The 24,328-nt window shown below is 37.1% G+C and overlaps 6 protein-coding genes across 8 annotated transcripts; 3 read left to right on the top strand and 3 right to left on the bottom strand.

The window, feature by feature from the left end:
- Window positions 1-1,100: 1,100 nt before the first annotated feature.
- LOC105287333 (chromatin assembly factor 1 subunit A) lies at window positions 1,101-3,806 on the bottom strand. The gene is made up of 3 exons (XM_011352895.3): window positions 3,180-3,806; window positions 2,518-2,985; window positions 1,101-2,163 (listed from the first exon to the last, which is right to left on the bottom strand). Exons 1-3 carry the CDS (start codon window positions 3,279-3,281, stop codon window positions 2,056-2,058), a joined length of 678 nt encoding a protein of 225 aa, XP_011351197.1. The 5' UTR covers window positions 3,282-3,806; the 3' UTR covers window positions 1,101-2,055.
- Window positions 3,807-4,666: 860 nt separating this feature from the next.
- On the top strand, window positions 4,667-8,219 carry LOC105287309 (protein ABHD4). 2 transcript variants are annotated; one of them, XM_020034353.1, is made up of 7 exons: window positions 4,667-4,795; window positions 5,602-5,681; window positions 5,768-5,974; window positions 6,326-6,655; window positions 6,757-6,874; window positions 6,949-7,135; window positions 7,224-8,219. In XM_020034353.1, exons 1-7 carry the CDS (start codon window positions 4,764-4,766, stop codon window positions 7,461-7,463), a joined length of 1,194 nt encoding a protein of 397 aa, XP_019889912.1. In that variant the 5' UTR covers window positions 4,667-4,763; the 3' UTR covers window positions 7,464-8,219. The 2 variants fall into 2 exon arrangements, with proteins under 2 accessions (XP_019889912.1, XP_011351184.1); XM_011352882.2 differs by lacking the exon at window positions 4,667-4,795 and adding an exon at window positions 4,808-5,067.
- LOC105287326 lies at window positions 8,119-9,760 on the bottom strand. The gene is made up of 3 exons (XM_011352891.3): window positions 9,362-9,760; window positions 8,671-9,286; window positions 8,119-8,583 (listed from the first exon to the last, which is right to left on the bottom strand). Exons 1-3 carry the CDS (start codon window positions 9,499-9,501, stop codon window positions 8,260-8,262), a joined length of 1,080 nt encoding a protein of 359 aa, XP_011351193.1. The 5' UTR covers window positions 9,502-9,760; the 3' UTR covers window positions 8,119-8,259.
- A 299-nt stretch (window positions 9,761-10,059) lies between these two features.
- Window positions 10,060-13,069, bottom strand: LOC105287273 (E3 ubiquitin-protein ligase rnf8-A). The gene is made up of 4 exons (XM_011352824.3): window positions 12,612-13,069; window positions 11,382-12,234; window positions 10,793-11,212; window positions 10,060-10,670 (listed from the first exon to the last, which is right to left on the bottom strand). The coding sequence occupies exons 1-4, from the start codon at window positions 12,717-12,719 to the stop codon at window positions 10,645-10,647; spliced, it is 1,407 nt and encodes a 468-aa protein (XP_011351126.1). The 5' UTR covers window positions 12,720-13,069; the 3' UTR covers window positions 10,060-10,644.
- A 236-nt stretch (window positions 13,070-13,305) lies between these two features.
- LOC105287279 (protein Spindly) lies at window positions 13,306-16,254 on the top strand. The gene is made up of 6 exons (XM_011352835.3): window positions 13,306-13,683; window positions 14,050-14,344; window positions 14,684-14,804; window positions 14,888-15,197; window positions 15,503-15,659; window positions 15,820-16,254. Exons 1-6 carry the CDS (start codon window positions 13,412-13,414, stop codon window positions 16,174-16,176), a joined length of 1,512 nt encoding a protein of 503 aa, XP_011351137.2. The 5' UTR covers window positions 13,306-13,411; the 3' UTR covers window positions 16,177-16,254.
- Window positions 16,255-16,355: 101 nt separating this feature from the next.
- LOC105287287 (myosin-4) lies at window positions 16,356-24,328 on the top strand. 2 transcript variants are annotated; one of them, XM_011352847.3, is made up of 10 exons: window positions 16,356-16,672; window positions 16,793-16,881; window positions 17,274-17,335; window positions 18,029-22,182; window positions 22,270-22,726; window positions 22,845-22,999; window positions 23,091-23,180; window positions 23,274-23,336; window positions 23,473-23,589; window positions 23,666-24,328. In XM_011352847.3, the coding sequence occupies exons 1-10, from the start codon at window positions 16,640-16,642 to the stop codon at window positions 23,747-23,749; spliced, it is 5,304 nt and encodes a 1,767-aa protein (XP_011351149.1). In that variant the 5' UTR covers window positions 16,356-16,639; the 3' UTR covers window positions 23,750-24,328. The 2 variants fall into 2 exon arrangements, with proteins under 2 accessions (XP_011351149.1, XP_019889911.1); XM_020034352.2 differs by having other exon boundaries at window positions 23,473-24,328.

Here is a 24,328-nt window from a genome sequence, read left to right as displayed (position 1 = left end):
TGTTGTTGTTACTTTGTAAATTTTTATGCAATATTCTAAAATAATATTGCTCCAAATATATTGTACAGATAATTATGAACAAAGTTATATGCAACTCTTTCTGCATTTTGCACATTATTATTTTGTTATCTAATCAATTCGTTTTCTTTTTTATTAAATATTAAAGAAATTAATTAGAATCTCCTGTAAAGTCGGAATAAAAACACATCTATATATGCTCCTTAATTCCACAGTCAGACAGTGGAATATATAGCTGCGATTTCGGAAACTAAGTTTGGAAAGGCAAAATCCGAAAATAATATATATAATTATCTATCTGCAGCATATCACTTATTAAAAGTGTTTTTACAATAGAACTAATTTTGCCACAAAACTGTATTCGTAGTGCCATCTGTTGATGCCACAGGTACTGTTTTACGATTTTGCTCTTCAAAACAAGCGCCAGCAATTATTTCTAATAAACGGCTATTTATGTTATATTCAGTCTTGTATTATAAAATATCTGGATTAGATTGACAAAAATTAGAGATTTAACATCGTTATTATTAAATATTAATTAATACAAACCAAATTGACGCTTAATAATGATTTGCAAAATCAAAAGAAGGATTGTTAAATAGTTTCTAGGCCGAAATATTAGGATACGGTGACAAACAAGAGACAGATAAGGATATTGACAGACCGATGATATAAGAGCGGGAAATCTACCGAGGGTCTCTCTATCTGAACCGTGAACGTTTTCTGGAAGAATGTATGAGTTTTTGAGACATCGAAGAGTAGCCCGAGTAACAAGAGAGCGAGCGAGCAAGTGAAACTCCTCTTGCCAAGATACTTTCTGATCTGCTTTTGCTTCCAAGAGAAAAAAGAACGTCTGTAATTTTCGGCTCCTGTGGAAATCAAACCTGGAGACCTTCGATTTTGTAGACCAATGCGGCTATCTGCTATGCCACGCTCAGTCTCGCCATTTTTCTGACACGAGTATGAAGAATCGGTAGAAAGAACTGATAGAAAATTGAAAAGTACGTTTTGCTCGATGATTGCTAATAGGAAGTAAATGCTAGATAGCCACGCTTACTCACTATAAAAACAAAGCATACATCTCAATACTACCTATAACTTTTATTTAAAAAACTCCTTGATGTTATAACAATCCCTACAAATTATCTTTATTGAGGTATAAAAATAAAAATGTCTGCTAAAGTTTGTAAAAAATTATTACAACTATAACAAACCGTCATAAATAGACACAGTGTACAAAATCATATTAACATTATATTAATTGGGCAAAGAGATTATAACTGACTTAACTCAAACTTAACTCATCAAATACATGCTACTCGATAATAATATTATGAATTCGGTTGTAAATGTACAGTCTCCGATGTGGATTAAAAATATTGTTGCCTGCAAAATTATTCAGACTAAATTTTCCAAAGCACCTTAGTGCACGAGTTTTCAGTCTTGATGAGATAATGATGTGACAAATATTTTCTTGCATCCCTATATGTATGATTTTAGTTAATTTTGGTAAAACAATTTATATATATATATATTGATATATATATATATTGATATATATATATATACTACTGATGTAGCCATTAATTTTAGCTTAGCACATTTAATGTCTATGAATACCTTATGTATTGTATTCAACATAAGATGTAAATTAAGATAAACATACTGACATTATTGCAGACGCTTGTACTGACAATGAATATAGTATATGATACATGTCTATTATACAATATGTATTATATATAACGTATCATACATAATGTGTAATACATATTGAAATTGTATTGTACATAATACATACTGGAATATAATACAATACATATTAGAAGAAGTATAGCAACATGTAACACATAATATTGAAATAAAATACTGAAAACTATCTATTTTGAAAAGTCTGAAGAATTTGGGCGAATTCGGATTAGTAGACATTAAATATACTAATTGTTATAGTACTAACATAGTACTATTAACTAAGTCCTCAAGTTTCAAGAATTAACACTTGTGTCTATGTGTCCACTATATAACCATATAGGTAATCTATATCTTAGATTGTTCTCTTCTTCTTTTCTCTTCTCTCTTCTTCTTTTCTTTCTTCGCTATTTCCTTTATTTTTTTGAGCTTTAACATCCGGGAGTTGTGTGCTTCCTGTTGACCATGAGAAACAAAAGGAATGTTATAAATATCGATAAAACTAAAATATCTGGAGTGTGTTGGCAAATATTAAAGGTTTAGCATCAACATTATCGAATGTCAATTAATAGAACAAATTGATACTTAATAATGATTTAAAGCTTAATAATGTTGACGTTAAAGTTATTTCTATTAATTAAATAAAGAGGTAAAAGTATAATAACAGGTCAAAATGAAGAAATGTGTTCTTTTAATCTTAATTTTATAACATCTGCATGGACAGAAAAATTTAGATATATATTGCATGCGCGCTTTATATAACGCGTTTTATTTGAAATGTTGCCTCGCGCGTGAGTATAATCAACGTACCTGTTTTCGTTTCTCTTCGTCGAAGGAAGAACTAGCTTTCAGGGAGCCGCTTTTATCCTTGTCAACTTTGGTACGTAACTTACTTTCGTCCCCACTCTTCCTTCTTTTCTCTGCTTTCGATGGTATCTCCTGCTCTTGGTCAGAGTATGATGAATTCAGAGACAATGAACTCAGAGACAATGCGGAGACGACTTTCTCTTTGAGCAAACCTGCTTCAAGTAAAAATTTCTTCTTTGTTGGCGTTAACTCGGGACTGCTCCATGTATAGTCTGAACTCCCTGTACTAAAAACAGGAGTGGCGGCATCCTCCCTCTCATTACTGGACGGCGCATCGTCCTCTAGTTTATAAATATGAACAGCCGCTTTCTTCACTCTTCTGCCGTTGATTGTCACAGTCGTGGTAAAAGTTGATTTTTTGAGATCTTTGAAAGCGTAAAACACTTTCTGCAACGATGGAGTTAGGTATGCCTGAAAAAAGAACCGCTGATTGGTCTTTGCGAAGTGATCTGACAAGTTTGTTTGGACATCCACCACCATCATGTCTCAAAATTAAATCGCACCCAAACATTCTAGATTTAATAAAGTAGAAGTCTCGAAAACACGTGAGAAAATCATGGAGCGTTACACCCACGTACATCCGTGATCGTAATTTGTTGAATTACCGTTCTCGTGTCTGCTCGAAATATTTCAGCCAATGTTGGGTTTATTTGCTGCAAGTACTGATGTACGAAAAGGTCTAGAAGGAACTCGTTGTACGAAGCCATTGCGTTAGGGTTGAGAATCTTCTCTACCACGTCAATCCTCTACTCTTGCCAGGAAACCGCGTCCTCTCGTTGCCGCTCCTCGTGCTTCTGCCGGCATCTGAGCTCGGTAGCGCGTGGTGGGGACGCACACAAGCTACGTATCGTATCCACGTTCGCTCGAGAAGCCAGGCAACTTCCGGCAGTGGGAGATAAACATGATTCTCTCAGGTAGTAAGAATAGGGAATAGGATCATCTGTTTCATTTCAGCGCACAGTGGAATCTGTGCGCTGTGTTGATCGAGAGCTTCACTCTCGTTCGGGAGAGCCTGGTCAAGAGCACATATCTCCCGCAATATCAACAAACCACGATCTCATAACAGAATTTCTTGAGATTTATCAGAACTGTTCATGCTTATGGAAAAAGAGTGAAAAAGACAGGCTTCCTAAAATTTTATTTCTGATACTCTGAAAAAGCGTTATCTCAATAAAAATCGCGCGCAACGTTTTTAATTATAAAATAATAATCTCGCTTTTGTCTTCTGGTACTCTCTGTCTTTTACGTCTGCCTCTTCTCCTCGGTCGCCCTGAAACTGTGCGAGCTTTCGCGTCATCGTTCACCGTAAGACTGAGGTTTTCACTCAGCAACCGCGATTAATTAAGAAAGACGGCATATGCAATCGCGATCGCATAAGATCAATATACATACATATATTGCATCAAGTAGCTTCGAAAGGTAGGTTTCTGTATTATCGATCGAATTGCCGCCACTGTGTCCAAACTGTGGCTCCATCTAACCAGATCGAACTATGAAGAAGATCTATGTAGATAACGTAGAACAAAGAAGTAGTGAAAATAGTGAAGTGGTGAAGTAGTGAAGCGATACGAAAATTATTTATACAGAAAATAACACATTTCCTAATGATTATTGCATTCACATGAGCGTAAATCTCTTCTGCAATATCTACAATAATTCTCAAAATGCAGTTCTATCGAATCTCGCATCTACTCAAACGATCTCTCGATATAGCAATAAGATAAACGGAGAAGAAGCAAGGCGGGGCTCGCAAGGTTTTTTTACCCACAGACCGGTTGTTTATGATTAACATATTTTAAAAATCAGCCCGCGCATCTCGGTATCAGCTGATTGCTTCCCCTTCCCCCTCGCTGAGTCCCCCACTCGGCTCGATGATCGCGCGCTCGCTCGAGCGCGCATTCAAGCCTTCAAGCGCATTGTTGCTGGATAGATAATAGTATCGTGCAAACAACGTGCGTGTTACGTATGCGCGTCTTTTCCGTGTTGCCCGTAACAAAGAACTCTATTGCGGCGGAAGAGGCTCCATCGCTGTCGCCGTCGCCGTTGCTGTTGCTGTCGTCGTCGCCGTCGCCGTCGCCGTCGTCGACGTCCTCGTCGTCGTCGTCGTCGTCGTCGTCGTCGTCGTCGTCGTCGCCGTCATCGTCATCATCCTTATCGTCATCAAAATCGTTATCGTGGTCATTACTCCCATGGCAGATCATGAGGTCGTTGAAGCCAAGAGGTAAGAATCGCGATAACAAAATATCTTGAGTGACTTGAGGCGCCTTCAAGGAGAAACATTCGATGATTCTGTCATGCTTATTTGATCTGCGTCGTGATTTTGAAAAACGATTGCGCGTAGTAATACGTTACGTCATTTGAGTTTTGACGTAGTCATTATTGTGTGTGTATGTGTGCGTTGCGTGCGACATTGAGTGCAACATCTGAGCTTCCTCTTTCGAGATGACAATTATCGAAGCGGATATAGCGAAGAGAGAAACTCAAAGAGAACGCGTAAGTAATTTCGTATAGCGCAACGGTGTTTGGAAAAAGATTTGTAAGATCTCGACTTCTCGAGATTCGCGTAATTTTTTTGAGGTTTTTGTCAAATATTTGTCGTAATTCACAAAGCCATGCCAAATGTATAGCTCCAAACGGATGAGGATAAAAATGATGTAACTCATGATAATGACGGCAATTCATGAATAAGACTCTGTGGCCTTGATGCTTATGTGTGTGTGTGTGTGTGTGTGTATGAATGCGGACGCGTCGAATGTTTGAATTGAAAAGAATAAGGACACAATTGATAAATATCCATAAAAGTAACTAAAATATCTGGATTGTATTGACAAAAATTAGAGGTTTAACATCAATTTATTAAATGTCAATATTCAAAACAAATTGATATTTAATAATGATTTAAAATTTAATAATGTTGACATTATTATTTCTATTAATGCAGGGGTAAAACTATATAATAATAGATTAAAATAAATAAATGTATTTTTTTAATTACATATACAATAAGAAATAATTTGTCTTAAGCAGCAGCTGGATCTGGGGATGGCTTAGCTGGTCTGGATCGTCTTTGACTATGTTACGTGCTGCAGAAAAGAAGATTCTGTCATGTAAGTAAATGCATAAGCATGCATGCAGATACGTACAAATTTCAGTCAGTCAAAACTCCCATTATCGGCTAAATAAAATATTACAGGTTTAAAAACAGCATACAGAGGATGGTATGTGGATATCGGACCAGTAGTAGGCCCTGCAGACAAAATATGGACCATATCACTGAACGAAGAGTCGTCAAAGACCCCAATCGTTCTATTGCACGGCTTAGGAGCGGGTGTAGCCTTGTGGTGTTTAAATCTTGACACTCTGGCATCGCAGAGACCTGTCTACGCTATAGACTTATTAGGTAAGATACAAATGATTGAGATGTCAAAAGGTCCTCGCCACTTCCACATGGAACTTTACATTCGATTTATCTCTGATGAGATATTAATTTAAGATAGCTGACAGTTCCAAAGGTCTTTCCGCTTTTGTCATTGTCCACTTGATGACTCACGCGTGACTCACTTATTTGATTAATGCATTGAACTTTGTAATCACGCAGAAATTTCTTCTACTCGGCATGAAAAACTCTATCTGTCTCTAACAAGATGCAACTTAAATGTACAAACAAGATTAATATGCGGGTGTACGTAACGTAGTACTTGATACTACCCGCGGTCTAAGCTGCATTCCGCAAAACTTTGAAAATCCTCAGGATTCGGCAGGAGTAGCAGGCCTGTTTTCAGCAATGAGGCGCAGAAGGCCGAGGAGCAATTGGTGCGTTCGGTGGAGGAGTGGAGGAGAGAGATGCAGCTGAAGAACTTTGTGTTGCTGGGCCACTCGATGGGCGGGTTCCTCGCGGCGTCCTACGCCATGCAGTATCCGGATAGGGTGAAGCATCTCATACTGGCTGATCCGTGGGGCTTCAGTGAGAGGCCGCCCGACGCCTTGGCAAGGGCGCACGTGCCGTTCTGGGTGAAGGCCATAGCATTTGCCGTACAGCCTTTCAATCCACTCTGGGCAGTTAGAATCGCCGGACCGTTCGGTTGGTGTTGCTCTGAATATTCATATATTTATTGTATATTAATTGTACGTACGTCGCATATTTTATTTGCGTGTGCTGTCCAATTAAGAAATTTATTGTAGGGCAGTGGCTCATTGAAAAGACGAGGCCGGACATCGTCAAAAAATTCGCCCCTGTGTTGAGGGACGATACGGCTCTGATTTCGCAGTACATACATCAGTGCAATGCGCAGACACCGTCGTGAGTATCAGATACCCCGTTATATTACTTGATTAATATTTTATGTTATATTTATACTATTGTTTGATCAACAGAGGTGAGAGCGCCTTTCACGCAATGATGCAAGGTTTCGGGTGGGCAAAAAATCCTATTGTCAAACGGATGGACAAACTGAGCGAGGATATACCTATAACGCTGCTGTACGGCAGTAGATCATGGGTGGACAACACGGCTGGCGAAATAATTAAGCAGCATCGATCTTCGTCGTACGTTAACGTTCAGGTACGGGAGTCGCAAACTGCGAATGTAACTGCGGTTATGTAAAATAAATTGACTCGTCATTATTTGTACAAGCGGTGCTAAATTACAGGTAATCACCGGGGCTGGTCATCATGTTTACGCGGATAAGAGCGAGATATTTAACAAGCACGTGCTGGAAGCGTGCGCCCTGAGCGATTCGATACCTCACCTAACGTCGTCGAACTTACGCTCGTATCCCAAGTTCATAAACGATCAAGAAATAGACATCACCTTGTCCGATGGGATGCTCGGGACGGAGAAAACGGAACGCGAGCCGAACCTGAACACGTCAGGATCAACGAAGATTTAGTTGTGGACTTTAACACGAAATAGATTTTACGAAACGAGATATTTCAGCTCCGTTCCGGATCGGACACAAAGAATAACGATAAGAAATGTGATAAGGATGCGTTGCGATGTAACGGAGAACACGCGCGATGCGCATCATACCGTATAAACGCACGTTTTAATTTCTCGTTCCGCAATTTACGGCATTTACGTTATCCGTGAACGTAACGCAATAGAAGAGTCCGAACTGACAGAGCGTTTGGTTTTACGTAATAATAGTAATTGATTAGAAATAATAATATTCTTCACGTCACCGAACGCCGTTATAGGTTGTACATTTTTCTCTTCCAATTTTTGAAAATCGTGACGTATTGTGATGCATCATCGTGAATACAAAATAGAAACGCAGTACAATCTTGCCATAGGTAAGATTCGCGATAATCCTGCGTGATCGAGCAAGTGCAATTGATTAAAAGTGTCTCGCAACAAGGAAAAAACTTGTACGAAAAAGTCAAAGGGTTAAGAGCTCACGCGGAATAATTATAGGCAATTTGTACATTATGTACACCCTTAATTTTATAGCACAGGTCACACGGTTTATTACGAAGAAGCGACTTCGATCTTGCCGTCGCCGTCGTGGTTAATATAAAAAATTGTCCTACGTCTGCGTAGCAAGATTTTATGTACATTGTACAATTTATTATTAATAAATTATTTATTGTACACAAGTGTGTGTAGATCGAGTGTTAGTGTTATACTCGTATTGTGCAATAAAAAACAAAAAGAGTCGTTTCGCGAGAAATTTCTTTGAAATCACGCTATTCCTCCTCGTCGAGCTCGCTTCTACACACGTCGATGTCGTCTTCGTATTCTCCGTGATCCGTCTCCGTGTCTTCTTCGAAATTGTTCAGTAATTTCTGCTGCTGCAAATTTCTCATATGGCGTCTACGTTTCTCTTCTTTTCGCCTTTGAAACAGAAAATTGGAGAAAATTTTCTGCTGCTCCTCTTGCGTCAAGAAGTTGGGAATTTCTTTCGGCTGAGAAGAAGTATTGTCTGTATCTACATTGCTATTCCTATTGGTTTGCACGTCCAATAGCCGTTTCTGTGAAGTTTCTTTTACTTTAGACAACGAAGTAGTAATCTGCAACATACAATTTTTATATTACAATTTTAAAATTATAATTTTCACATGTCTAGCTTTTATCGATGAAATGAACATATAATTTACCTGGGACATGATCCTATGATGATCCAATCCTAGCACATCGTGCTTCATAACTGGCAATTGTGTGCCAGGTTCCTCTGTTTTGGACTCCAGCATTGTACACTCCGTTCCTATTTTATTGCACGAGGTTTCATTGATCACATCAGCGTACAAAGCACTCAACTCTCGCTCAGAATAGGGAGTCCAAGACTTTAAGTCCTCATCTATCGCCGCCAGTTTTTCCTCTACTTTCTTTGCGAAAGAAGCTTGTCTGTTTTCAACGAATTGGATGGGCGGCACCACACCTATGACACGCAGCTCTGACAATTGCTGCCGAATGATCCTGGCACATTGCTGCAGTGCTTCCTTGCTGACAATTGCACCAGTGTCGTTCTGTATGTAGAATACGTTGACGTACTTGAAGTCTGCGGTGATCTTCACATTAGTGATCTCTACGTTTCCACTCAGGATGTCGGACACCTCACCCACCGATATCTGGTCCGATATGTGCTCCATAAAGAGCTTATTGCGGACGGTCATTCTACGCACCGTGTGCGTGGACAGTGGCTTGTCCACTGGCTTCGCTTCCGTGATGCTACGAAAATCTGCGCCCATGTTATTGTTATTGTTGTGCCACTTGCTGCAAAAATGCGGAAAGTTAAATTCTCGCTGGATGTCTGTGATTAATAAAATATACTTGACTCTGTTTGCTCACATGTTCGATTTATGATCACGATGTCCCTTCATCAGTTTTCTCATAAATCTACCTTCCCTGCTAAGGTTCGAGCATGCACTGGACGAACCGAGGTGCCTGGACAGCTGCAAATACGCAATAAAATGACGTACATTTCGCATCTTGACTATCACGGTTATATTCAGTTGCTTCCAAATGATTGAATTTAGCTGTCAGAAATTGTTGTTTCACATGTCAACGTAATTAGAGGCACTTCTGTTCTTTTATCATAACTGCATCACCAATCACACGCGTGTAAGATATTTGCCGAGTATCACGAGTCTCTTGCAGTTTCAGTATTTACCGCGCATGCGCGGCTTCAAATTTTTCTCAATAAAAAGAGCACTCCCTACTATTTTTGCCGAAATGATTTAATTATTATATTGAAAAAGTTTCAAAAAGTAATAAAAAATATATATGGATACATATGTACAAACGCACAGACATTTTTTCTCGTATATATAAACACATAAGTAAGTGGATTAGGTTAGATTTTTAGAACGAGCACCCTTTCTCCCTCCCTCTCACTCGTTTATATTTAAATTTTATTTATATTTTCAATTTAATATATGTGTTCTCGACTCGTATAATGTATTTGAGTACAACAAATGCAAAGTTAGGCGAATAGTACGACATTGCCATAGTAAAGTTATAAAACTCAATGTACATACGTAAATTTTAATAAAAGAAGCAAACTTTCTATTTATTCTCTTGTGATATAATTATACAAGCATTGTTTTCAGAAATTTCTTTTAGAATATATAAAATATCATAACCGATTCTGATGTAGTTAAAAATTAATTTTTTTAAAGATATATTTCAAGAATATACATGTATGCGACAATTAATAAGTTTTAGAGTTTTCAATTAATCGTATTTTTTCATTAATCACGCCTACACTTGCAGCTACAATGTAATAACAATACTAATTAACAAAATCATGAAACAAAGTTATTTCTGAAATTCTTTATAAAAATAGAACTTTAATTCTTAGATGTACAGGTACAGTAACGAGTATAACTATATGAATAAAAATCCAGGCCGTGTTATGTTATTCATTGCTGTTCACTGGGTTTGGCAAAACTATTCTATCTCCATCGTGAAATATTGTACAAAGACAGAATTAGTATTACCAATGCTGATAGTAAAAATAAAATACAACTTTGTTATGCAAATCGTTTCTATCAACTGAATAATGATATATTAAATATTTTTTTCGCAATATAACTACAGTTGTAATGTGGACATCTCTTTTCTTGTCGCACTTAACGGCGCTTCATCTTCTCTATTACTGAAATATAAACAGAGCAGAATTTTATATACATGTACATACACAGGCAAGTAAGATAAAATTAAACGACTGAAACGTCATATAAAAAAAAATGTAAAATAGTTAAAAATATTGCTCTTTACCTTCTCTTTCTTGTATGATCTCTTTTCTTCTATTCTTGAGCTCAGTAGGCAAGTTCTCAATCATACTCTCTATAAAATTATCTAAAACTAACGATTTATTCATAGATATTATCGACTTCCTACAGATGGGGCATTCTCTCCGCTTTTTGTTCCATATAGTTATGCAGTGATGACAGAATGAGTGTGTGCAATTCAACGTTGTCGCTTTCACGAATAATTCCGAGCATATGCTGCACGTCAGCTGCTCATCCATAATATCGGTCACTTTGTCGAGAATGTTCTCTTTAGGAGTAGCATCGTCATTTAATCCAGTCAGATCTATCGTGTCCAATATATGCAAGTCTGAAGATTGATCGACATTGACGAGTTCCACGAATATACAGGTCTCCGCTCCACTCTCGATGGTGCCAATTATGTTTGCTGGAAGAGAATTTAATTAGACTGCCACTAAAATTTAAATTAAATACACACGAAAAAAAAAGAAATAGGTAAAACATTAAAATTGCTCATATTTTAGTGATTAGTCGATGAAAAAAATTAATTCAAAATATTATTAGAAAATTTTATTAGAACACGCATTGTTCAGTACCGTTTGCTGCCGCTTGCGAGGTTTCTGCTTTCGCTTCCTGTTCCTTCAATGCCTTTTCCGTTTCCTTCAGTTTCTCCTCCAGCATAGTCTTCTCGTTCATCAATTGGACCTGAATATTCTTTTCCTCCTTCACTTTATTTTCCATCATGTTTCTCCACTCTGTCTGTTGCTCCTCTCTCCACTTCTCCATCTGCTCCTTCATCTTCGCCTCTAACATTTCTTTCTCCAGTTTGCTCATGTTTAACGCCTCTTGCCACTTTTGCTTTTCCTCATTTATCCTTGCCTCGAATTGTTGCCTGTCGCTCTCCAATGTTTCCAATAACTGTGAATACATACACTGTAACTGCTGTTCTTGCGCATTACCTGCTTCGATTTTGCTTTCCAGTACTGAAATTTGTCTCAACAACTCCTCCTTGTCGTTTTTAACGATGGTTTGTTGTGACAGCAGCTCTTCTAGCTGCTGCTTCAATTCATCCTGTTCTTTTTGTTTTGTCTCGAGCTTGTTTTTGAGTTCTTTCTTCTGGCATTCTTGACTCTCGACAAATGTTTTTTGCTTAGTAAGAACAGTGTCGAGTATCTTCTCGTCTATACGTGGTTTCTTAACCTGATGTTCCTTTTTAGCGAAAGTAAATATATATTTAAATGTTTCGTTGGGACTCAATTGTATAATGTCACCGGGATAAATCTTTTGTGTCACTCCAGGGAGAAGGACAACGTTATTTACGAATGTCGCAGAGGAACTTAAGTCCTTGATTTCCCACTCGTCACCTTCACATTTGAAGATGCAATGCCTTCTGGATATCATAATATCTAATATAATCTCATCGTTGTCCTTACCACGGCCAATCTTGAACTGCATATTAAGGAAATAAAGATACATATATTTTAAAGATTTCAATAGCTTAATTTAAATACTTAACTATGACAAAATATAAAAATATTTTATATTTTGCAAAATTAAAGAATGGATGACACAAGACTCAGGACTTTGTTAAAATAATTGCTTTTATATATTATCAAATATATCTTTTTAATATAATATGAATTCTCGTAAATATATATTTTTTCCCAGAAATAAAGAAAAGTAAATATAATAATATAACCTAAATATTTTCAATATAAGTTTCCACATTGCTTTAGATGTAAAAGCAGAATCATACATTTTGCTATTATAAATGTTAAATGAATTTCAGCTGTATTGAATTTAAAAAAGCGATCATTATTTCTTACCTCATTCTTGTCAATATGTATACAATCATCATTATCCAGCCTCATCAAAACTGGCTCAAGAACTTCTGGTTCTGCTTCAGCAGATGATGCTCTCTTTCCACGTTCCATAATTTAATTAATGATGCATATTAACATATCAGAATTGTAAACATATATAACAAAGAAATTTAGTTTACAATATCTTCTTTTCTGGCACAAAACCTATATGAGATATTAAACCAACTACTGATGTTAAGTAGCTTAATACAACTTTTCACTGGTGCTATAACCACAAAATATACTTCTTATTTTAAATATAGCTGTAATGTCTCTCGTTGTCACGAAAATCTAAGCGACACATCGAGAACCCACGTGTTCGATTTCAGAAAAACAAACGTTCAAGATCCGCGTGAAAAATCGACGAACACAAAATTTGCAGACGTCGAATGACATAAAACATCACGTGAAGCATGTTCCACTGACGCTGTGAGCACCGCCCTCAGTGCGCAAGTGCAGAGCATATAAACAACACGAAAAATAAACCCCTAATAGGTACACTTCGTTCAAATCAATGATGCAAAATTCTGTCTCGACAAAATATTATCTTTCGAGAAATTATTTTCGATTTATTTAATTTTCTTTTATCTCCGATTTATTTCTCACACAAAATCCGTGAGACACACGCTTGTGTGCGGCACGAGCGGCGAGACTACCCCCTCCCCCTCCACGTGCTGCCGGTTTCGAATGTTTCACATCTAACCGTTCTGCCAATCAGTACGACACAGTACAGTACAGCATCGTGTAGCGAGTGCGTTCACGAGATGTGCGACTTATCCGAATCGTTTGACGGAAGTGCAAATGATGATACGGGACTCGAGCAACAATTGGAGGAAAGTTTGATTGTTCAAGATGATTATAAGAAATTAAAGCAGGAGAACGAGTGCTACCGGCAACAATTACATGTTCTGCGGCTTAAACTGGCAGCCAGCAACGCTCTTGAAAAGGAGCTGCAAGAGAGTAACGAGGGCCTGGAACGATCGCTCGCACAATGTACAGCAAAAGCGGAGGAGATGTTTTCAGAAAAAGAAGGAAGGTAGAGATTGTAATTGCTTTCGTGAAAATTAATTAATGTCAAACTGAGCTTCATGTGATACCCAATTTATGTGTGCACAGTACTTTTCTGGAATTAAACAAAAATATAGAAATTCTGTAATAGATTTGACATTGACTTGACATCAAATAGTTTTGTAGCTTATAAAGTTATAAATGCAAAATTATTCCTTAGTCTGTCTTTGATAATTTTTAGCTTTCTATTAATTTTTTTATTTATATCTATTTTATATTTTATATTTATGTTATATTTATTTTATATTAAATTTAATGTATTAAATTAGGGTCTTAAATTCTCATTGACCTTATTTGTATCACTGTTCAATAATAAAGCTATATGCTATGTTAGGTACAAAATTAAGAAGGAAGAGTATGAGAATTATATCGCCGATTTAGAGACGGATGCTGCAGACAAGAAGTGCAAAATTATGGAATTACATGAGGAACTAAGAAAATATAAGGATTTGATAAATAAATGTTCGCATAGCACCACTGTTACAGAGGATACCTCAAGTGCACAGTATAAAGAGAAAATTGAGCAACTGCTCCAACTTCTCCAAAATGAAGAGAAGAAAGGGATAGCATTGGAGGAAAGGCTCAGGGACACGGAGAGCCAATATCAAGAAATTAAAGATATTTTGAAAGTAAGTGAAACAAATGTTTCATGGCTACTAATTCTGATATGCACTGTGGCGACTTGGCGCCTGACGCACGACAGCCGGTCCAGAAATTTCTTTCGATTTGTTGAAGAAAAAATCATAAACAGAAATCTTGCTGCTGCCTTATATGTCGTCGCGGGGGAAGTTCTTAGTACAGGTATCGATTCCGTGAATTCGCTCTCTATTGATGCGATTGCTCACTATTCCTTGTTTGTCAGGGCTGTTTATGATCCACTGGATTACTGGTGGCAGACTGGCTGCCGTTCGTCAGGCGCCAAGTCGCATAAAGCTCCTTGCGAAAGCTTATTCTTTGTTTCTTGATAGGTGACGAAGGAACAATTAGTGGAGAAGAGTGAAGCATTACAGAACACACGAGAAGAATTGGCTATGAATCGTTTAGAACTGGAGTCATTAAAAGTGACTCCCGCCAGTGATACATGTAAAGGTATATAATAGCATGACCCGCATTTATGATACAGTACTTTGCATTGCATTTATTTTCCTGTATGCTGAAAATTGGGACTGTAGGTAATTCGTTGTTCGCCGAGGTTGAGGACCGCCGGCAAGTGTTGCTGGATAAAATGAAAGCGCTTCAGTGTAAATACAATGAAATGAAACGGATATTAAATGTGAAAACAAGCAAAATCGATTTGTTGAAGGCAGAAAAGGCTGCCATGGTCAGGAAGTGGGAAACTGATGCGATTGATGCGCAGCAGGAAGACGCGGACCTATTGGAAAAATATAAAATCAGGATCGTTGAGCTTGAGAATAAGCTGAAGGCTGAAATAAAAAATAATAAACAGGCGGAGGAAGTGCTATCCACAGATGATAATTTTAGGTAGGAATTTTAAAGAATATTTTTATTCTATTAAGTTATATTGCTTTATAATATATATATATAGAATTATCAATTGTCAGCTTTTGAAAAGAATTATTTCTGAGTGAATTTTGAGCTGTTTCCTGTTGTAAAATTTAAAATTCAATTTTGCTGCTTAATTTGTCATCATGCAAACGAAAAATTGTTATATCTTAGCATTCATATATCCAGGAATATGAGTTATGGACAAATGGTCTGTTGTTTCAAACTTTATCTTATAATCAAATCTTATTACACGATAATCTGACATAAATGTTTATTTTTAGTTATACACAATCTTTGTTAATCAAGAAAAAAAAAGAAATCAAAGAGCTGAATGAAAGGATTGAACGGCAAGCTATGCTAATGTTGATGCAAGAAGATACAAATCACAATATTTCAAGACAACTTCGATTTTGGCAAACTAAAGCAATGATGATGAAGGTAAGTATTTTTGATCTCGTAATATTTAATCTTGTAACGAAAAGCTTGAAAAAGAGAAGGAGAAAAGGAGGAAGGGAAAGGAAGAAATATGAGACATTCATTTTTTTTCTTGTTAGATTAAAAACTTTTTTGTTACATAAAATTCTTACATTTCTTCTAGGCTGAAATATTGTCTATAAAAGCACAGTTACAAACGGAACAGACAAAGGATGATAATAAAAACCTTCTGGAAGCTATCGAGAATTGTAAAATTACTGATATCACAGACTTCGAAAAGACTTGTGATACTTTAAAAAGTCCAACCAATGATTTCATGTTGAAGAATGATACATCTGAAGGAGATTCAACGAGAACATCGGAAAAACCAATAGCAGATAAATACGCAAGTGAAGAAAAGCAACATGATAGAAAAAAAGTGTTGCGTTTTGTAACAGACACTAAAGAAACTGAGAAACAATCTTTGAAAAAACATGAATCAAAACAACACGACAATTATCCTATTGTAACCATTGAATGAATTGTAACATTAAGCATTTTTATATTTCATATTATAATATTTAAAATTATTCAAATAAAAAATGATTTAATCGAGAAATGTGTGTTTTATTTAAAAAAAGATTTCTGTACGTATTTCAGGGCAGTCTTGATTACGAGTAGTATAATTGTCAATTTCAAAATCTCAATCTCTAACATAGTCTGATGTGGACTTCAAATGATAACTGTGAAATGGATGTAGATCGCGCTGCGGTCAGTGGCTTGCAAGTTTCAAAAACAGCATCTAGATGGCTTCTCCCTAAATACAGTCTCTGTCTAGTGTAATGCTCGCGCATTTGTGCTTACTCGATTGGCAGAACTGCGAGGTATCTGTCGTTTGAAATCAAACGAACATTGTGGAACTGTGTCCTGCTGCGTCCTTTAACAGGTCGGTGTGTCCATGGACGGATTTTTCATTCATCATTTTACAGTAATGCATCACGAGCATGGAGTTGTGGGAGAAGATTATCGTCGAGTGGGTGAGTAACTATTTTACATGTTTCATATCGAAGAAAGATGAGTGACAAGTAAAAATATATATGTTCTTTGCTCCATGGTACAAGAAGAGTTTTCTAAAGGCAAATGTTTAAATTTTACAGATTAATTGTTTGAAGATAGTAACAGAACCAGTGAGAAATACAAGAGAGTTGCGAGATGGAACGTTTTATATTAATTTCTTGGAATTGATGTAAGTACCTTCCTGTAAGGGTCTAAGTAGTGATAGAGCAAAATACCCCCCCAATCGAATCCGGGCCCCATCGTCGATGGACCAAATAAGATAAATAGAACAAAAAAACCAGCAAGAGTTATTTGTCGAGCAGCGTCGAGAGACAAATATCGTCTGATTAGAGATTCAAGTCGGAATCACGGGCGAATCGAAGTAGAGATCACATGCGAGCTTATTGTTAATCCATGTTCTTTATTTTTCTTTTTGTATTGTGTTAAATGTATCAGCTTTACTCGTTATCCACAAGAGTCATCTTTACCCTCCAAGGTCCCATCCTGACGAACAGTATTGCAATTTCTATGTTACAATCCAATACGAATACTCCATTTCTTATTTGACTTATCATCTTACAGAAAATGGACAAAGCACAAAGACGATCCTAATGGAGAAGATGTTATTATCAGATTTATTGAAGGTAAATATATATATTTTAATAACAAGTATTCGTCAGTTAAATTCTATTCAAGTAATTATCATGCGACCACTGGCAACATCTGATGGACAGACAGAATTATTTCACTAACTGCATGCCAACAAATCGTTGAACATTACTGCAGTTATTTTCTTTTTACTCCCCTCCCCCTACCCTCCGAAGCAGGAGAGTACAAAATTGAATACAGAAATAGATAAGTTGAGTGAAGATATAAAAACTTTGAACGAGTCGCTTCAAAGTGAAAAAAGGTTAATTCCTCAAATCTAAGTACTGTTGTAGCAGAAATACTATTAATTTCTGATTCTTCAGTAACCATTGAGTCTTATCTAATTATTTTGTCCGTAAAGAAATCACTATGTTAAAAGTCTAACGATATGTTAGTGCATAGTTGGGAGGGTAGGGGGGAAGGGAGTAAAAAGAAAATAACTGTAGTAATGTTCAACAATTTGTTGGTATGCAGTTAGTGAAATAATTCAGTCCGTCCATCCGCCAGACGTTGCCAGTGGTCGCATGATAATTACTTGAGTATATATTTTAATTTCTAATATATGTACTTTAAATTATAATTTTGGAGTTGGTACACACAATAATTCAGATGTGAGCATCATATAAACTCCGCAAAAATGTAATAATAAAAAATAATTAATATTTAATTTTTACATTATTGATTTGCAGATGAATATCCCAGTTTTAAGGCCGACAAAGACGACAGTACAGAACATATATACATTGCATCTTTATTGTTGGTACATCTGTGCCACACGCTCTCTGCGAAGCATCATTCGTTGCAGTTTAGTATGTGCGATAACATGAAGCACGAAACCCAAATTAAAGTTAAAGCTTTCCTCGAAAGCATCTTGCCTCTTGGAAACGATGTTACCAAGGAAACCATTAGAGAAGTTATCTTGGAAGTGGAGGATACATCAACCACTCCGAAGCACAGAGAATTGACCACCGAGAACTGTCCACTTTCCGCTTCTCCCATCACCCGCTCAGGACGTAGTAAGAAAATTATGACTGAACGAATTCGGGAGCTTCGAGATTTAAGGAGCAACTTGGCGGTGGAACGATTTGCCAACGCAGACTTGCGAGATGACCTAACGAGGCAGCAGAATAAGGTACAGAAATTGCAGAGCAAGCTCGACGAGCAATCGGCACAGCTGAAGGCACTGCGTACAGAACGAATGAAACCCAAAACTCCGCAGCCTGTGAGAGTTGACACCTCTCAAGAAAATTATTATAAAAGGTATATCAGCGACCTGGAGGACCAGTTGAATAAACAGCAGGACGAGACGACTCAGCTGGAGACAGAGAAGGATGCTCTATCGAAGAAACTGTCCTCTGTGCAGAGGACATGTGCGCACTATAAAGAAAATTTCGCCAGTTCCGAACGTTCCACGGAAGCTTTACTGAGTAAGATTGAATCGAAGGATAGAGAATTGGTAGAACTTAGGATTCTTAATGAAGAGTTACGCGTGCACATGAAGGAATTGAATAAGAATTCTAATGACGAACAAAGCTTCGAAGTTGATGACTTAATGACCCTTTCCGCCATGAAATCTTTAAACACCAGCGAAGCACTGAGTTCTGTGATTGAGATTCAACTCCAAGAGGCTAGAGAGGAATCTGCTATATTGCATGCTCAGGTTGATTCGTTGAAAGGAAAACTGGATGTCCTCACGAACGACCATAAGGCTGCGCTGGAAGTAAATAGAGATCTGCAAGAGAGAGTGAAAATCTTGGATGAGGTTCAAGTGAAATTAAGTGATACGCAGAAGAACTTGGATACCTTAAATACGGACGTAACGAATTTACAAGCGGAGAAGTTGTCCCTTGTCGCGCGGAATCAGGATTTGGAAGGTTCGTTATCGTCCACGAAAGAAGAACTGTCCAAGACGAAGCAGGAGAGTACAAGATTGAATACAGAAATAGATAAGTTGAGTGAAGATATAAAAACTTTGAATGAGTCGCTTCAAAGTGAAAAGGCTAATTCCTCAAATCTAAGTACTGTTGTAGCAGAAATGAAGTCGCAGGTAAGGCACCACGTAGCACACATTCACGAGCTTACTGGTGAAAGAGATGCGTACAGATCTTCCATCGAAAATTGCAGTAAAAATTTCGAGCACATTTTACGCCGTGACAATCAATTTATCCAAATTAGGACTGGAGATTTCAACAAATTGACACTTGATAATTTTGCAAAATACTTTGAAACAACGTTAAATAACTGCAATACGATGTGCGCTTCGTACAAACGTGATGTCGCAAGTTTAGAAACGAAACTTGGAGAAACGAAAAGCAATTTAATCTCATTCCAATCAACTGCCGCCACTTTAGACGAAGAAAATAAGCGCTACCGTACAAAATTAGCTAATATTGAGGAAGACGTGAAACAAAAGGATTTATTATTAAACGAACAGCAAGAGATTATCCACAAACATTCGCAGGAGATTGAAGAAATCAGAACTGAGAAACGTGCCTTAGAACAGAATGTTCATGAACTGACGAACAACTTAATCAATCAAAGATTATTATTGAAATCCTTTATAACGCAGTTGGAGAATCTTCAGAACGTGAACAAAGATTACGAGCTAATGCGGAAAGAAATTCGGCAAGCCATAATTGAATATCGAGAAAACATTAAACTAGCATTCGCAGATGTTCAACATGACCATCAGACGCTGTGCTACAATTTCCAAAAAATGGAACGAGAAAAAGAAGATTTAGAACACAATTTCAATTGCAGTAAGAAGGAACTGTCAGATATTCAAATGATGAACGCTGCGTTACAACAAGATTTATTGGAAAATGGGAAAGTAATAAACGCCTTGGAAGAAAAAGAAAAGAGTCTTCACGACGCATTGAATGAATCTAAACGCTGTATGCAAGAAGCAAATCACAGACTAGAACAGCGGTATGCGATGATGAGGACTGAAGCAAACGAGAAGTTAGAAAGCCTGAAGTCGGAAAATGCTGAGATCTCGCTCGAGTTGAAGGATGCCGTTGACAGGTTCAATTTATTGCAACAAGAGTTGGATGACGCACTGATAGAAATGAATCTGAAAGAAGTACAAATTAAGGAGTTACTTTCGGACGTTTCGTGTTTGAAGGCGGAAAATGAGCAGCTGATACATTCACACGGAGAAGTGCTTAAAATGAAGGATGAAGAAATAGCATCGAAAGAGGAAACGTCACTGTTGTTACGGAGTAAAATAGAAAAGCAGACAAATGACATGAACGCCACAGAGAAGAAGTTGAAAGAAATTATTGTCAATCTTCAAGAAGTGAGAACCAGTCAAGACGCCGTTTTAGCGACTCAAGAGGCAGCTCTGAAGGAAAAGTGTATACATATGGATGAGCTTCACGAACAGTTTGACAGTGCTAAGCAAATACTGAACGAGGAACTTGAAAATACGAGATTGTCATTGCGCGAGTACCAAGAAAAAGTCTTTGCTCTAGAAAGTGAAGTTGATAACAAAAACGAAGCCGTAATAGAGATAGCAGAAGAACTGAAGGAGCTAAAAGCAGAGTTTGCAAAAAATAAAAAATACTGCGAACTTATGGATGAAAATCAAGCGAAAATTGTAGAATTTTGTCAAGAATTGAAACAATCGGCCAAAAGTTTAAATTCTACGGTTGCAAAAGCGGGCTCGGATTCTGACTTCTTCGATCAAAATTTATATGATATATCACAGTATGGCAGTATCACGGACAATGAAACTGCAAATACTCTGAATATTATTAAAATGACTCATGACGAGTTGCAGAAATCACAGAGACTCATTTTGCATTTGTCTTGCGCAAATACCGAATTGAATAAAACTTTGGCGGAGCAAAGAATACTTATAGAGAATAGCGTAAAAGATAAAAAAGAAGCTGGCAGTTTAAAAACTAAAGTACAAGAGTTAGAAATAATAGCACAGAAACGAAATGAGTATTTAAAAAATCTCATAAAAAATAAGGAATCCCTGCAGGAGCGTTTGCAAAGAGTTTTAGCCTCGCAACACGATTTAGATACAGTTGTAACGTTGTCGAAGCAAAAGTGGAATGAAATATTAACGAAATTTCAAAATATCTTTCATTGCTTTGCTGATAGTTCCGTTTGCGATGAATTCAAGCAATTTCACGCCAAGAAAGCGGATCTCGAAAACTTACTGTTTAAATTTCAGACAGATCATTTGGAAAATGTGAAATCTACATCCGGTATCTTGTGGGAGAAGTTTTTGTGGACGGAGCAAAAATTACATGACACCTATTTGTGTTCAGTGCATGAGAAAGAATGTCTGGAAATACTGACAAGCGCGGAAGAAGATAAGTTTTCTAATGAAAATATGATAATTGACGCAGAGATAGAAAAATATAAAGCGCTACGAATTGATGTAATAAAATCCGAAGAAGAAATGGAGTCTTTGATATCTTTATTGACCTCTTACGAGAACAGCATAAAATCTGGAGAAATTAAGAATTACGCGGACATGGAAAAGAATCTGCAAAACCAGATCACTCAGTTGACGAAGGAAGGAAAAACGTTGAAGACTAAGATGGACACGATGCGCCTGAGGAATGTAAAATTGGAAAAGAACATTGATGATCTGAGAACAGAGATAAAAGAGCTCAAGTCAGCGGAATTGACTTTAGCGTCGAGGGAAGCTGACTTGGAAGAACTGCAATCTCTGAAGAACGAGTTGGAGTCTTTGACAGAAGTGAATCAAAATTTGCGAAAAGAACAGGAGGAATCGAATAGAACAGCAAAACAGGAATTTGATAGTCAACTGAAAGAGGTTCACGCCACGTACGAACGGAAACTGGAGGATATGAAACAAAAAATGGTAAGTACGATGTCCATAATTTTAGGATTCACCGATTACACTTAAATTAACCCAAGTAAAATAATACTAACGTGAGACTCACTTCAGAAAACGGCCTATAACGAGCAAATGATGAAATTAAATCACACTCAAGAGAAGATAGTGCGGGAAAAGTTGCAGACGCAAATGGAAGCGATGTGCCAGAAGCAGCGAGAGGAACTTAACAGATACAAAGCGCATGTTAGCGACCTGAGCTCACAGCTGTGGAACGTGGGTGAGAAATTGCTGATCGAGCAACAGCAGAAGCAAGAGGCGTTACAACGGTTGAAAGAGTTACAGAGCAAGCTCAAGAAAGACGAAGTGGACCAACCGGTATCCATAATTTCGCGCAAGATCTGCAAAACTGAGAGGCAAGAAATATTACCTGAAAATGCGCAAGCAACCCAGGTGACGCTAATAAAAGAAGAGACACTTGAACGGAGACACAGTATCAGAAGTATTCAGGTGATGGGCAATGCGTTCAAGACGGAAGATGAAGAGGAAGTCTTCGATAATGTTTACCTAGGTACAATACGCAAGTTACAGATATATATATATTATATCAGCAGTCCTATTGCTCCTTGTCAGAGCATAGTGTTTTTCAATTCAGAAAATAAACAAGTTTTCCAATTTATTTATTTCAGCTGACATAAAGAGGGGCAATTGGTCGTCTACCACGAATGTCGATCGTTTGTCCGTTTTGCAAATGAGAAATTCTCTCTGCAAACCCCATCTGAAATCCTCTTATCCAGCGGAAATGCAGTTCCTCCCTCCGACTTTGACCGAAGAAGAAATTAAAGTAAGTTTTTCCTCCACTTGTCTCTATTAGTCGCACATTTACACACACACACACACACACACACACATTTAATAACATTTGCATTGCTTAGTCGGGTTCTCCGACGGAAGAGAATTTTAACGATAGTCTCAGTCAAAGCCTTCTACCAGAACAAAAAGTACGAAAAAAAGATAGATCTCAGGTTAGTGTAATAGTCCTAAAATTTCATTATTTTATATAATTCTGTTTTTGTCTAAGTTTAATTTTTGTAAAATAATTTTCATATTTATTGTAGACATCGTACAAAAAGCCTGGCCCGCCGACGCCAAGCAAAAATGGAGGAAGATTATCTTTGCAGGTATATACGCATGTTTTTGTTATTACAGATATCAATTATATTTGCATATTAATTTTTATATAGATATTAACAATAATATATAAAATTGTATGTGTAAGTAAAATTATCAAAAGTCTTTTTTGATAATTTATAACAGGGTAACGAATTGAAAAGCCCGAGTTCACGGATATTGAGGGAACGAAACATGGATAGAAGAACAACGACTACTCCTCATTCACTGAAGAATATATTTTCGTCGAAACGGCAGGATGAAGTGAGTACAAAGAAACATGAGCCTTTGAATGTTGCATTAGATAATATTTACACGTTAAACGTTTTATTTTTGACAGAACGCATCAAGTACGCCAAAAGGCCGTAGGCTCAGTAATCTCTTCCGTAAACCTAGGTTGCAGCCAGATCGATCGGATCGATGAACGAATATTACGTAACCGTATCATCATGTACAGAATAACAAGTCTATGTTTTACCACAATTCTAAGCGGTAACACGTCTACGTTTTATCGCAATCCTAAGCAAAAAGGATTAGTAAATCCAATAAATACCAGTATATCACCTTTTGTCAGATTGTTGCCTAGAATTGCGATAAAACGTACTTGTTATTGCTTGTTATTGTGATACTTTATTGGTCCATTTTGATTTGTGTAATATTACAAATGCATATGCATGCATGTGTACGTGTTAATGTATATTATAAGAATCTATCTTATTTTATCGTTCCATCTTTCCTCGTTTCTTTTATCCTCAATTCTATTATCTTTCTCTCTTGTACGGAAAAACGAAGATTGAAAGTTTTATTTTTTTACTATAATGAGATGTAATAAGTGTAGATAGGATACAATGTACAAAATAATTAACACTTTATAATGTTTGTAAGACACCTGAATATAAGTAAAAAGGTTGTTACAAGCTATGTGGAAGCGAAATGCAATTACGAATGTGTACATTTAATCTATCGTGTATCTATATTACATACGCAAATAAAATAGTGCCAA

The sequence above is a fragment of the Ooceraea biroi genome, chromosome 5 (genome assembly GCF_003672135.1).
Source record: "Ooceraea biroi isolate clonal line C1 chromosome 5, Obir_v5.4, whole genome shotgun sequence".
Lineage (NCBI taxonomy): Eukaryota > Metazoa > Arthropoda > Insecta > Hymenoptera > Formicidae > Ooceraea > Ooceraea biroi.
The sequence above is the reverse complement of the archived record's forward strand: the minus strand, read 5'-3'. Positions and strand labels throughout refer to the sequence as shown.

Bases quoted from the DNA above. Each gene is read 5' to 3' on its own strand.
- LOC105287309 (XM_020034353.1), top strand. From the start codon at position 4,764: ATGGCAGATCATGAGGTCGTTGAAGCCAAGAG. The intron at 5,682-5,767 runs GTAAGTAAATGC...AAAATATTACAG, and splicing joins AGAAAAGAAGATTCTGTCAT to GTTTAAAAACAGCATACAGA. The intron at 6,875-6,948 runs GTGAGTATCAGA...TTTGATCAACAG, and splicing joins TGCAATGCGCAGACACCGTC to AGGTGAGAGCGCCTTTCACG.
- LOC105287279 (XM_011352835.3), top strand. From the start codon at position 13,412: ATGTGCGACTTATCCGAATCGTTTGACGGAAGTGCAAATGATGATACG. The intron at 14,345-14,683 runs GTAAGTGAAACA...GTTTCTTGATAG, and splicing joins AAATTAAAGATATTTTGAAA to GTGACGAAGGAACAATTAGT. The intron at 15,660-15,819 runs GTAAGTATTTTT...CATTTCTTCTAG, and splicing joins CTAAAGCAATGATGATGAAG to GCTGAAATATTGTCTATAAA.
- LOC105287273 (XM_011352824.3), bottom strand. From the start codon at position 12,719: ATGGAACGTGGAAAGAGAGCATCATCTGCTGAAGCAGAACCAGAAGTT. The intron at 11,213-11,381 runs GTACTGAACAAT...ATTCTCTTCCAG, and splicing joins CTCGCAAGCGGCAGCAAACG to CAAACATAATTGGCACCATC. The intron at 10,671-10,792 runs GTAAAGAGCAAT...TTTATATTTCAG, and splicing joins GATCATACAAGAAAGAGAAG to TAATAGAGAAGATGAAGCGC.
- LOC105287333 (XM_011352895.3), bottom strand. From the start codon at position 3,281: ATGGCTTCGTACAACGAGTTCCTTCTAGACCTTTTCGTACATCAGTAC. The intron at 2,986-3,179 runs GTAATTCAACAA...TTCTTTTTTCAG, and splicing joins TTCGAGCAGACACGAGAACG to GCATACCTAACTCCATCGTT. The intron at 2,164-2,517 runs GTACGTTGATTA...CATGGTCAACAG, and splicing joins ACGAAGAGAAACGAAAACAG to GAAGCACACAACTCCCGGAT.
- LOC105287326 (XM_011352891.3), bottom strand. From the start codon at position 9,501: ATGCGAAATGTACGTCATTTTATTGCGTATTTGCAGCTGTCCAGGCAC. The intron at 9,287-9,361 runs GTGAGCAAACAG...GCATTTTTGCAG, and splicing joins CGTGATCATAAATCGAACAT to CAAGTGGCACAACAATAACA. The intron at 8,584-8,670 runs GTAAATTATATG...TGTATGTTGCAG, and splicing joins ATCATAGGATCATGTCCCAG to ATTACTACTTCGTTGTCTAA.
- LOC105287287 (XM_020034352.2), top strand. From the start codon at position 16,640: ATGGAGTTGTGGGAGAAGATTATCGTCGAGTGG. The intron at 22,183-22,269 runs GTAAGTACGATG...GACTCACTTCAG, and splicing joins AGGATATGAAACAAAAAATG to AAAACGGCCTATAACGAGCA. The intron at 23,181-23,273 runs GTTAGTGTAATA...TATTTATTGTAG, and splicing joins GAAAAAAAGATAGATCTCAG to ACATCGTACAAAAAGCCTGG.